At 49.4% G+C, this 13817-nt stretch overlaps 1 protein-coding gene across 1 annotated transcript in view; it reads left to right on the forward strand.

The window, feature by feature from the left end:
* The window catches only part of LOC119440063 (retinal-specific phospholipid-transporting ATPase ABCA4), a 177129-nt gene that overhangs the window by 29757 nt on the left and 133555 nt on the right, over nt 1-13817 (forward strand). Inside the window, exons 3-4 of the mRNA XM_049662724.1 lie at nt 3669-3704; nt 4756-5112. Coding sequence (XP_049518681.1) covers nt 3669-3704; nt 4756-5112 — 393 coding nt within the window. The remainder of the gene's footprint in view (nt 1-3668; nt 3705-4755; nt 5113-13817) is intronic.

Genomic DNA, 13817 nt, shown 5'->3' on the forward strand with positions numbered 1-13817 from the left:
GATCGTAGTTTTGTTCTTGCCGGTATCGTCTGTCTTTCTATGCGTAAAGCTACTACTATGTGTGACTGCGCAACATGTCTATTTGTCTTGTTTGACGCATTACATACAGTGACGTTTGCTTAAATACGTGAATATATTGGATACTTATACATATATTTAAACATCTTGTTGCGAGGCTTCGTGTATACAAACAGTGCATTTTGTTACCAGTGACACTTTTGTGCCCTTTATCAACTTGTATCTTCGCACTTGTATATTCCATTCTATTTTCGCATTTCTAATCTACATCTTGCAGAACTCCTGCTTCTTATATGTACTCACTGCTGCGACTATATTATCGGTGTAATTACAATACACGACCGGTAACAACTGCTCATGCGCAATCTATTGCAACGAAGGACAGCGCCATTGACGTTTTTCCCTGGCCGTTGCATATGTACAGTCACGAGCAAAAGTTTGTGGACCAAAGGTATGGTATGATGGTATGATAAAGCTTTATTACGGTCCCTCGGAACGCGCGTCAGCACGTAGCGGGCCGCTCCCACGTCGGTACAGGAAGGCCGAGTCTCTCTGCTGCCACGATTTTATTTTTTTTTCCTTCGCAGCCTGGGCATTCCGGCTGAAATCAAGAGCGCAAGCCTACGTGCGCGTGATGGACCAATACAGCGTATTAAGCCAATTCGGGCCCGTGCAGCTGCGCTTGAATATATTAAATTTTTTTGCTGATGCCATGGTCTCCAAACTTCTGCTCGCGACTGTACAAAAAAAAACGTGGTTGATCCCTCTTATATAGGAATCGGTATAGAACACGAAAGTGAAACGTGTCTTCACAGAAGTAGTGTAATGTTTATTGCACATTGATATATAATGTCTATTGGTGTTTTGTGGCTAAAGCGCCCTTAGGCGTTGATGCACCCACGCTGACGCCTGGTGGCACGTCTCCTCCATCACGACTACCAACGTCGATGACCATGAGCAACCGTCGTGCATATGGAAGCTGCACTACGCTGCACACGCTAGCACAACGCGAAAGACGAAGCACGTAACTGACACACTAATACAACGCGCAAGACAAAGCACGTAACTGAATCGTCACCGAGTCAAATCAGCGCGTACAGCGCGTCGTAATTGCAGCCTCCGCGATCAACTTCAGAAACATTTTCAGAGCTAATTGTGGAGGCCACGCTCCGCTGTGCTGAGTACGGTGAACGCCACCTAGGTGGCGTTGGTAGTGCTTCTTGATGCCAGCGTCCCTTCGAATGCTGGCATCGAGGCGTCGTAGTGCTGAGGCCACCGAAGCGTTCACTGTCGGTGCGCGTTAGTGTCATAATGCAGTACTTCTCTTTACTGCTCGTAGGCGGCGGCACCGCCCCGAGCAAGAGCGCGGGTACACGGAGGAGTGTTAAGCCCAGACCACACGTACGCTTGCGGACGCGCGTAAGCTCGCGTCTACGCGCCTTGCGGTTGCCGCGCCTAGCGAGGAATGGCGTTTTGCATCCACAAATACGCGCGACAGCGCGCGCTCACTGGCATCACTTGTTTACACCTTGGCAGACGCCACTTCGTATTTCGTTGTTGGCAGTGCTTCAAAATGCTTCGATATTTATAAACGTAATTTTTATCTTTTTGGAGCTGTTAGATCAGCCCAAAAAGTGAAGAAGAAGCACTTTCTTGCATGGTATAATTCTGCTTAACTGAGAGTTGAATGTACCGCGCCATCGCTGCGTAGCCAGGCGCGCCGACGCGAGGCAGCCCAGGCGCGCGATAACTGAGAGGAGCTGATCAGCGAGATCGCGCCGCGTTTCGACGCGTACGAGCCGTGCCGCACCGTCTGCGCATGCGTGGGCGCGCGGACGCGAGCTCGCGCGCGTTTGCAAGCGTACGTGTGGTCTGGGCTTTAGATATATAAGGCGCGTCTGTGTAGCTCTCTGCAAATGCGTTTGTGGCGCAATGGGTTAAACGCTCGGCGATCTATCGTCGCGGACCGAGAGGTCGTGGGTTCGATTTCCAAATTTTGCATGTTTGTGGAACTTTTTCTTCTGATTTCTTTCTTTGTATTATGTTCTATGACGTATTTCCGTGACGGAAATACGTCAGTGAAGTCTTGGTGGACCCCGGCATAAAACACTTTCGTGTTAAAAAGTAAACAAGGTTCTTTAATGACAAAGATTTATCAAAATATTTGCGCCCAACTTGTTCTTTTCATGTCCTTTGCGTTTTTCGCACCAGCTGTTTGCACTGCTTTGCTGGTTTGGAATTCTATGATATTCTGATGTTCTAAAGTTTGTGTGATATTTTCTTTACTGATTAAATAGACAAAACAGGCGGAAGCTTTGATATCAGTTATTTCTGCCACAATTTGCCAGTTATTTCTGCCACACATACAAATATATTCTTTTATGAAAAATACATATTTTACTTGACAGTGGGTAGCACGCAGTAGTTCATTTGCAGCCTCTAATATACAATGACATTGTCAATGGCAATGCAGTTATTATTGATATATTTGATCCCTCGACCAATTCTATAAGGAGGAGGCCGCGCTGCAACGTGAGCCCTCCCTCTCCGAACAAAATTTCTGGCTATGCCACTGTGCAAGGAAGCAGGTCTTCGAACACTGACCAGTAACAGATGATTTTCTGCATTAACACCCGTCGCTTACCAAGAACTTAGAAAAGGTGTTCGGCTGAAATGTACCAAATTTTCTTTACAAAGCCACCAATTTACTTTGTTCACAGGAACCTCCCTGAGAAAACTGACGTCAATCCGAGCTTTTGTTGACGTGATTTTACTCTTTGCGGTGTCGGCCATTTTCGTTATGGCGCAGTTTCGCCATGGCGCAGTTTCGCCAAGGTCACCGCCAATGGCACCGAAAATATAGCCATGCACCTAAGGCTTTCGCCTTCGAAAAACACAAATTCCGTGGCAGTGAACTTAACTCGACCAGGCACCTACACGCAAATGCGCAAATGGACTCGTAAACTGAGGCCTACCGAGATTAAGGGTGTCAATCATGCGAATGCATATCCTGAAACATGTGCCCATCGCGACCATTTAGCAAGCTTACATTATTATTTTAGAATCAGCTTTCGAGAAATGAAGCGACAAAAGGGCATTTTTGCTTTTTTGATTCGATCGGACAAAAAGTTGGACGAGGAAAAGATGGACGGAAGGGGGGGGGGGGGGGGGCGGAGGCCGCTCTTTCAAGATTCTGCACCCGCTTTCTTGAAGCGGGGCTGAGCCTCTAAACGACTATCAATAGCAGCAAAACTGCTGATTCACAGTAGACTAGCTGGCCGCTCGTCTTATACGCGCGGCGGTTATCAGATCAGTTGTTCCTGATTCGCACTCGTCCATGCTCGACGGTGAAAGCTGTTGGCGTGGTCCTTTTTTTATTTTTATTTTATTGTTAAAACGTGTATTCTGTTATCCTCCAGTACACTTCGTGCGTCATCGCGCGAATTTCGAATCTTAAAGGTCCGTACGCCACGTGGTGTAAAAGCTGTGAACTAAAGGCGATGTCCGGAATTGCTGGGGTTGTCTTCGTATTTGTTCTACATTTCTGCATCACTGTACGCATTCTTGTGACAATTAGAGGAGCTCTTTCTCAAAGAGTTACCAAGTAATTAAACGCACATTGCTTCTTTCTTTTTTTTGAACTTGTGCAGCCCTTCTTCAGAAGGAACCAGCCTTCAAAGAATTGTGTAAGTCTGCTTTCCTCTTTTATACCCTTTATATTTTACGGCTCTTCGGTAGGAAGCGCGTTGCATCGACATTGCAATATGCAACGAAAAAAGGTATTTGTACCAACCACGCTGGTCTAATCACGGCTTTGCAACTTGACATCTAGTTATGCTCCGCTACAAAGCTTTATTCTCAGACTCGGCTCATCCTTTGACTTTCCGTCAGATAACTGGAGTTTTGCATCACCGACGTAATCCTGAAGTAGGCCAGCTTGGTTGGCGCCTGGTGAGAAGAAAACAAGATAAAGCGAAACAAATTCTTTTATTGCACCGGCACTGATCATTTAAAGGTCTGTGGAGGAGGTCGTAAGGGTTCGGAATCATCAAGGTAGCCAAGGCCACTGGATCTAGTTGGTAGCCTTTGCGCCTCCTCTCCTGGCATATATTTTACGTGATGCGCCCAAAGTGGTCACTGCAGACTGTTTAATGATGGTATGGCGAGCCGTCATAGCCAGGCCGAAGACGACGAAGCTGCGCCGTGACATATATCCCGGCCGCGAGCCCAGGAGAACATCCGGGGCATCTTGTCATCAGCGCACAGGCTCGTGGTCGCCTACGTTGGAAAGACAACTCCATTAGAGATGTGGGAAATAGATCAGCCCCCGCCTTGCCACAATGATAATGGAGCGACAGTTCACTTCAACAGGAAGTCTGAACGTGTAGGCCTCCGAATAAGCGCATGCAGGGAGATTTACGAATGTTGTCTTTCTCACAAAGATGTACTATAGCCAAACTAACCAACGGAAAAAATACTGCGCTAAATATACAGGGTGCCCCAGCTGAAAGTAGCCATTGTTTTAAAGACGACGGAGCGGACACCCTGTGTAATGCTTCATAATCGCACGATTTCACCAGCATCGCTTTGTGCTAGCTCGTTTTGTAGTTGCTCAACTTGTCTCGTCATTTGCCCTGATCTTTCTGGGGGTGTTAATTGAAGATGGACGGTGCTCTGTTGCCTGCACTTTTTGCACATCCGTCTCACTGCTTCCGTTGACGTGGTGGCTGTTCGCAGACTACATGATCCGCGAAGGCCCCAAGGCTCCGCTGTTCAAGTTCGACATCCAAAAGGTGTCGGACAACGTGGTCGACCCGGTGTTCACGGTGGTGCTCATCGCCCGCATCGTCGACTCGCTCACCATCCCGCTCTTGCTGTCGCTGCTGGCGGCCGCTTACGTCTTCCTGCCCACCGAGGAGACCTTCACCAAGGCCAAGGCCATTCAGCTCATGACCGGCATCTCGGCGACGCGCTACTGGTTCATGAGCTTCTTCATCGACATGCTGTCCTACACCATCGCGTGCATCATCGCTTTGCTGCCGCTCTTCATCATCGATCCCTGGGGACTCACCAAAAAGGCCAACATCATACTGTGTGAGTGCATCGTCTCTTCTTTTTTTTCTCTCTCACCTTATATTAAGTGCTCTTTAGCGTAGGCGTATTTCAGCCTTCATGGAGAAGTCATCTTTCAACGGAAGATGTCACCGTGGGTTTCAGTTCTGTTAAAATAAACCACCGCATATCCACGAAGTGAATGATGATGAGTGGGCGAAGCACCGGGGGATCATTCGGGCAAAACGCCGGAAGCGTTCTCCGTAAGCCGGAAGCCGGCTTACGGAAGACGGAGCGTGGCGTATATATATATATATATATATATATATATACATATATATATATACATATATATATATATATATATAGCTCTTGGGCACCGCAGCGCCCCTAGCTACGGACGAGAGAGAGAGAGCGCGTGCATCGGGAACGAGAGAGAAAGAGAGCAGAGCAGCGCTTCTAGCGGGAGCGGCGAGTACTAGCGTGGCTACGACGGCGCGACGAGGAACAAGGCTCGACCCTAAAGAGCTTCGCCCCTAAAAAAAGATCCGTGGCAATTTAGCGCTAAATGCTGGAAACATTCGTTAGCGTTATGTCGCACCTCTTTGAGGTCCCGAATCACAATCCATGATTTATATATATATTATAAGACCGAGACCGACCGAGCTGTCAAGCGCTTTTTATTCCAAAAAGGAAAACGCCCCAGCTCATGCGCGAAGAAGTAGAACAGGGAAGGTGATGATGGCTATGTACAAATGAAAAGGACGAAGTACGTTAATAGTGCTTACACTAACTTCCCCCCGTCATGGAAGCGGCCAGCCTGGCCGCAGATTAGAGATTATCTAAACGGGGAGTGAAGGGCTTCATCCGCGAGACGTGAACAATTTCGGCTTTCCGGCGGTGCCGGTCAGTGACGGAGTGTACTGGGCGCACGAGATAGTTCACTGCAGATGTTTGCTGCACAACGGTGTATGGGCCAATATAGCGTTGAAGGAACTTCTCACAGAGGCCTGGAGTTAGAGCTGGAGTCCAAAGCAGGACTTGGTCTCCAGGCTGAAAACGGAGGTCACGGCGTTTGTTGTCGCAGCGACGTTTGCGCTCAGCTTGGGTAGCTTCCGTGCTTTGCCGGGTGATTTGACGGCAATGTGCAACTCGGGCAGCAAAATCTTCTGGAAGGGACGCGTAAGGCGAAGAAGGTGCTAAAAAGAATTCTCTGGTGGAAGGAGATCTTCCATATACAAGGAAGAAAGGGCTGTAACCGGCAGTTCGTTTAATAGCAGTATTATATGCGAATGTCACAAAGGGAAGAATTTTATCCCAGTCAGTGTGGTCGGGACGGATGTACATGGAAATCATGTCAGACAGCGTACGGTGGAAGCGCTCAGTGAGGCCATTGGTTTGCGGATGATAGGTAGAAGTAGATTTGTGCACGGTATCAGCGGCCCGAAGAACTTCCTCGAGAACTTGGGAAATAAACGCCTTGCCACGGTCACTCAGAAGAACGCGAGGAGCCCCGTGGCGCAAGACGATGGAGCGCAAGAAGGTCAGCAACCTCAGACGCGGTACCGGCTCGAGGAGGGGCAGTCTCGGCATATCTGGTTAAATGGTCGACCGAAGTGAAAATCCAACGGTGACCGGAGGGTGTCAAAGGCAAAGCACCATATAAATCAATGCCAACAAATTCAAAAGGTGCGTCCGGGCAAGGGAGAGGTTGTAGTAAACCGGTAGGAGGGGAAGTCGAGCGTTTTCGGTGCTGACACGACACACAGGAGGCAATGTATTTGGCCACCGTTGTGGATAGGCCAGGCCAGAAGCAGCGGGTCTTGATGCGGTCGTAAGTCTTGTGGAAGCCTAAGTGGCCAGCCGATGCGTCGTCGTGAAGTGCCTCTAATACGCGCCGGCGAAGGCAGCGAGGTAGAACTGGGACCCACCGGTGACCTGTTGGGTGATAAACGTAGCGGTGTAGCACGCCACTTTGCAGGCGGAATTGTCGAAGTTGGCGTCGCAAGCGGTTGTTGGGTGGTTCGGCGAATCCACTAAGGCGATCCATGAGAGTTCGACAGTAGGAGTCGGCCCGCTGAAGCAAGACGAAATCAGAGCATGATGAAAGCGTAGCCAGGTCCAGGGGCGTTATCGAGAGCTGGTGTGAGGCAGGCGTAGCATCGGAACGACGTGGTGGGGAAGGCGACGGCGCGTTACCGGGAGAGAGCGAGAGTGGGCAGCGAGACAATGCGTCTGCATCATGATGACTTTTTCCAGACTTGTACGTTATTGTAAAGTCATATTCCTGCAAGCGGAGTATCCAGCGTCCTAAGCGTCCTGACATGTTTTTCAATGATGACACCCAACACAGAACATGATGGTCGGTGACGATGGTGAAGTGGCGGCCGTAAAAGTATGGGCGAAATTTCTGAATCGACCAGACGATAGCCAGACACTCTTGCTCTGTAATGGTGTAGTTCCGCTCAGCTGGAGAAAGTGTTCGGCTGGCATATGCGATGACTTGCTCTTTAGAGGCTGCATTACGTTGCAGAAGTACTGCGCCAATACCTTGTGCGCTTGCGTCAGTATGGAGTATGGTGGGGGCTCGATCATCGAAGTGGCGAAGCACTGGTCCGGAAGTAAGATGTTGCTTAAGAGCTTGAAAAGCCGACTCGCATTGGTTAGTCCATGTGAAAGAGGCACCCGTAACCAGTAGCTTGTGTAGAGGAGCTGCTATGGCAGCAAAGTTGCGTATAAATCGACGAAAATATGAAGCCAAGCCGAGGAAACTACGTAGATCTTTCTGCTGCTGGGGCCGAGGGAAGTGCAGAACAGCACTAATCTTTTCAGCGTCTGGCTGGATGCCATCTTTTGAGACGACGTGGCCCAATACTTTTATGGTCTTGCTTGCGAATTTGCATTTTTTTGTATTGATCTGGAGACCAGCATTTGCAAGGCACTTAAGAACTTCGTCGAATCGATGAAGATGTTGGCTAAAGTTAGACGAAAAGATGACAATATCGTCCAGATAACAGAGGCAGGCCTTCCATTTTAGTCCACGAAGTACGTTATCTATCATGCGCTCAAATGTGGCGGGAGCGTTACAAAGGCCAAAAGGTATCACGTTAAATTCATAAAGTCTGTCTGGTGTAGCGAATGCGGTCTTTTCTTTGTCAGTCTCGTTCATCGGAATTTGCCAATAGCCTGATCGAAGATCAAGGCTGGAGAAATATTCCGCCCCTTGCAGTGTGTCCAAAGCGTCGTCAATTCGAGGTATTGGATATACGTCCTTGCGTCTGATCTTATTCAGCGCTCGATAGACGACGCAAAAGCGAACGGAGCCATCTTTTTTCTTTACGAGAACCATGGGAGAAGCCCAGGAGCTAGATGAAGGTCGAATTATCTTCCGCGCAAGTATGTCAGCAACCTGTTGTTCAATGACCCTCCGTTCGGACGGCGAGACACGATAGGGGCGTCGTCGTATGATAGCGGAACCATCGGTTTCGATGCGGTGTGAAGCCACAGAAGTTTGGCTCAACACAGGGGAACAGCTATCGAAACAGGCTTTGTGCTTCGCCAAGACCGCCAGTAAGGCTTCGGACTGCGCGGCGGTTAGGCCAGAACCAAGAACGGCTGGGGGAGGGAAAGAATCATCCAAACCTGAGGTGGGTGCTGGCGATGAAGAAGGGCAAAGCGTGACTATAGAGATAGGTTCAGTGTCGGCGAGGGTTTCCACAGTCATCCCTTTGGGCAGCATCACAGGATCTGGGGTCATGTTGCAGGCAGACAGAAGGGCGCGGCCACGTGAAAACCGGACGATACAGGCGGCAATGAGGATTCCGCGAGAAGTACAGCGGGAAGAAGGGGCGACTAGAGCGTCTCCGTCGGCGATCTGCCGGGATGTTACGGATACAACGTCTTCGTGACCAGGACGCAGGACCAATGGCCAAGTTCACGCATGAAGGTGAAGAGTCCGTAACAGGTGCAAGCGCTGTATTCGTGATATGGACAACTTCCCCTCTACATGAAATGACGGCTCCAGCAGAATGTAGGAAATCCCAACCCAGTATAAGTTCATGGATACACGTTGGAAGGACGATAAACTCAACGTGGTGGTGAATGTCGTCGATGAGAAGACGAGCAGTACACTGTCCGTCGGGGTGAATGAATGCATTATTAGAACCACGCAAAATAGGTTCAAGAAAAGGCGTTTTTACTTTCCGGAGCCGTGAACACAGATCACTCCGAAGAACAGAAACGGCGGCACTAGTATCGATGAGAGCTGACGCTGGAACACCTTCAACAGTTACATAAAGCATGTTGGCCGGGTGAACAGGAGGAACAGGAGAACAGGAGGAGGGGCACAGGCAGCAGGTGAACGCCTCGGGTCTAGTATTTGAAGCTCTTCGCGGATGATGGTGCGGATGAGAGCACGTAGATCTGAAGAATGGGGAACCTGAGGATCGCTACGGTCATGTTGAAGACGAAGAGACTGCATCTCGTCCAGGCGCTGACACGTGGCAGTGATGTCTTGGACAGAAGCCGGATTTTGCACGATTAAGGCATTGAACGCGACAGACCCAATGCCTTTTAATATGTGTCGAACGCGTTCGGCTTCCGTCATGCTAGGGTTCGCACGGCGGCACAGAGCCAAGACATCCTCTATGTGTGAGGTGTAAGACTCTTGTGGAAATTGGAGGCGCGTGCCTAGCTTCTGCTTGGCGACTTCTGCACGGCCAGACGAGGAAGCGAAGATTTGCCGCAGCTTGGCGGTAAACGTGGACCAATCCGCGATGTCGGATTCATGATTGAAATACCACGTCCTTGCAACACCGGTCAAGTAGAATGCGACGTGCCTTAATTTCTGGGTATCGTTCCACTTATTGCAAGAACTCACGCGGTCGTAGGTGTCGAACCAATCGTCGACGTCATCACCGCGGAGTCCCGCAAAGACAGGGGGATCGCGTTGAGGGCACGTCACAGTCCAAGAAGGCACCGCAGGCGGAGTCGTTTGTGTGGTAGGGTTAGAGGCGCCGGAAGAGCCGTGGTTGGAATTGTCCATCATTGTAGGGGTAACCGGGCGCAGGCGGCAACCGGAACGTAGCTCCAGGGAAGACGGAAACGCGAGAGGACGTCGGGGTCTTGACGTGCTCCACCACTTTATAAGATCGAGACCGACCGAGCGGTCAAGCGCTTTTTATTCCAAAAAGGAAAACGCCCCAGCTCATGCGGGAAGAAGTAGAAGAACAGGGAAGGTGATTATGGCTATGTACAAATGAAAAGACGAAGTACGTTAATAGTGCTTACAATATATACACCACGTGATCGGCTTCCCACATTTCACAAACACAATTTTTTTCCACTTTGACATTCCTTAAACGTGTACGTTCTTAGCTGTAAATGCTCGTGGTGATGTCTTGAACTTGACCGTAGTTGAATGCAGGTGTCGCATACTTTGCGCCGCGGCTTCGTCATAGACGAAAACTATCTTCGTTATGCATAAACTGTAGTTTCGGCAGCGTTCAAGAACTTTGAGTTCTTAGAACGTTCTTAAGTTCATACAACGTACTTCTACGCTGCGTCAAGCAGGAAGAAAAATCAAATGACAAATTCTGGCTGCTCAGCCCTAAAGGAGGCATGAATATAAAATGGCACCACAAAAGGGCAAGGTATACGTTATTTTGTGAGGTGTTAATATATTTACCTTATGGCTCACATTATCATGCCGTGGGTTGCTCTGCAACTGTAAATGCAGGCGGTGTTTGGGTTTGACAGCTTTCCTGTACAAAAGCCGGAAATCGCAGTTAATGGTGAGTGAATGTTAGCCTTTCAATCCGATAGCATTATAGGCAAACTTTGCCCACTTTAACGGTTAACTAACAAATGTGGACCGATCCTGAATGCAATGCAGTCTAACACAGCGCCTCAATGCGCTAGCTGTCACGATAAGAAAATGGGACCTGACGCACGCGTGAGACGTTTTTAAGAGCGACTTCGGCACGAGAGAAGCATGCGTGCGATCGTGGTCTGATGGTCAGAGCATTGAGCTGCTGTTCAGAAGTCCGATCCCGCTAACGGTCACGCATTTCTTTCTAGCTTTGTAAAAGAAATCCACCCACTTTGGACGTATCTAACAGAAAGATCGAGGTGTGTTGAGCATACGTGAACGCATCAGTATGCACGAAATCGTAAATTTCTGAGAGATACAAGATATAGAAAGGCCACTTTGTTAATTGAGAGTATGCAAAGCTGTGCGGGACGCACGCGCGCGCAGATGTCGAGAAGTCGCAATCTACGTTTTCTATCGCATAGTTGGAGTTAGAGGTGCTGTTCTGGCCAAGTTTTTTTCTTTATTGCGATAGCACTCACATGAACACTCCAGGCGCATATCTGCCGTGGTCGTCGCCGTCGTCGTCGCCGTCGTCGTCGCCGTGACGTTCCGTATAAAGTCCAAGGGCGATAAAATCGTCGCCGTGCACCGTATGCTGTATGTACTGGTGAAAGCGTGCGAGAGTGAGCTGGAGATGGCGGCTCAAGCTCGGAAAACGGAAAGGAAGCACGCTGTCTTCCGTCGAGCGCAGTGCTCCGGGAGTAGGGTAGGGTAAGGAAGGGGGTGGCGGGGGGGGGGGGGGGGGCGCTTTCTACTCTGAACGGCCCGGGCGGCCGCGCGCGCCTGCCCGGGCCGCTGTATCTTGAAAGCCATCGTCGGAGACACAGTTTGCCATGCGCTGTTTTCGCGGCTTAGTTCGCGTTGATGCGAGACGCAGCACGAAGGTCAATTCGCTCGCTGCTACTGCCGCACTTCGTCGCTCCAGCGTTTTGATGGCGAGTTTTCGTGGTCATTGAGTGAGATGTGTTCATGTTTGCTTGTGCGCACGTGACACCATTCTCGTTAATTTAGTTAGTATGCCTGTGTTTACAAGTTTACACGGCCGATGAAACTACTATCCTTATCTCGTATAGCTGCCCACTAGTTTGCTATCGCAATCGATACTTTGCCTTTCGGGCGAACCTGCGACGTTTATTATATAGATAGCACTTCAGTAAGAGGGGGGGGAGAGGGGTTTTCTGGTAAAGTAAGGAAAAAGAAGTAGGCGAATGTCAGCGCTCAGCGCTCAACGCTTCATGTTTCTGGTTCGTGCCGCGCCTGGCTATTCACGTCAGTGTCTGTGTTGTCGGTTGGTCTGTGTTGTCCCGGTTGTCCTGTCACTAGAGATGTTTGTCAAAGCGCCGATGCTCAACGAAAGAGTAACTTAGCGCTCTCGTAACCTGCATTTCTTTAGGGCCTTCCGCATACGTTACTACATTTGCAAGAAATGTGAGGACCTACTTTAAAACAGTGATATGATTGACACTGTTGCTAAATGCAGCAACTTACCTCGGTCTGTTCTGCTTCTTCGGGGTGGCCTTCATCCCCACCTGCTACGTGACTTCATTCTTCGTGGAGACGTCAGCGGTGGCCTACTTTGGCCTGATCGTCGAGAGCTTCATTACAGGTATACCTCTAAATCTTGCTAAAGTTGCACACACCGACCTAAGGCGTTCTTTTCAGACGTCTTATTAGTTTCTTAAGGTAAAGACTAACTACTTCTTTTTTACTCATTTGTACCTCAGACACTCGAGATTGGAACACCTTGCCCATCTCCATTGTATCCGCAAATCAGCTTTATGTGTTTAAAATTTCACTTCGTGAATATATTAACACGTTTACTTGCTTATCCTTTTTCTGAGGACCGCATTTAACGCGCTAACAACATAAAATTATCGCTTAGCGCAAGACCCGTCTGCACGATTTGAAGCGTACTCGAATGTTATCCTTGATTTTATTTGCTATATTCTCGCTGAACCTTGTGTAATCAGATGTGTGCGCGACGCGAATAGTGTTGCGCTGCCTCGAACGTATGCGAGCACCAGCGACAACACTGGAACCTTCGACGAGCCACGTGTAAAGCCCGACCCGCAGATGAGATTTCCGACGATCGAAGAGTGTGCTCGCCGCTAATATTTCTTTGAGTATCACTTGTGTAGCTGGACACAGGTTCGCCTAATGAACAGTTAGTCCGTGACTTGCATTACGCTACTGGGGTGGTTCATCGTCACTACAATGTGACATATGGTGGAGGTACCTTTGCGTTCATGTACCGGACGCTCCGTCAAACTCAAACCCTGAAAACCAGACCAATGTCGCCCCGGACGATCGAGCTAGCCGCCGGATACAAAGTTGCCCCCGGAGCACGTACTTCTACCTGAGACAGCCAGTAAGATCGTAGCCAAGTCAACGACTGCGATGACAGACCTAGCTTCGTCTGCAGCCATCATTCTGAAACAGCCCAAGGAGCCACCGACTACATACGAGAGGATAGCGACGTTCAAAAACTGGAGCTGCGAGGACAAGTTGCGCCATGTCTACTTTTCTTTGAATAACGCTTCTCGGACCTGCTTCTAGTGACGTGGCACATATTTAGTGAGAACTCCATGAAGACATTCGCGAGTGTCGCATGCAACAAAAGGGCCGAAGTTATTTTGGAAACCCGGATACAGGTACCGCACTAGAATATCACGATCTTCGCGGAGGAGATGACTCGTCCGTTCCGCCACGCCAACCCCGGCATGTCTGAAGAAAAGAAAGTTGGGTTCCTGATGCGAGGGTGGGAAAGAACAGCTCTTTGCCAGATTGATGCGCCATCGCCGAGTTTGTTTCTGAGGCCACGACAATCGAGAAGACGCTTGAAACGCGCACCAGGCAATAGAATAACCGCGTGCTG

This window comes from Dermacentor silvarum, chromosome 2 (assembly GCF_013339745.2).
Source record: "Dermacentor silvarum isolate Dsil-2018 chromosome 2, BIME_Dsil_1.4, whole genome shotgun sequence".
NCBI classification, from domain to species: domain Eukaryota; kingdom Metazoa; phylum Arthropoda; class Arachnida; order Ixodida; family Ixodidae; genus Dermacentor; species Dermacentor silvarum.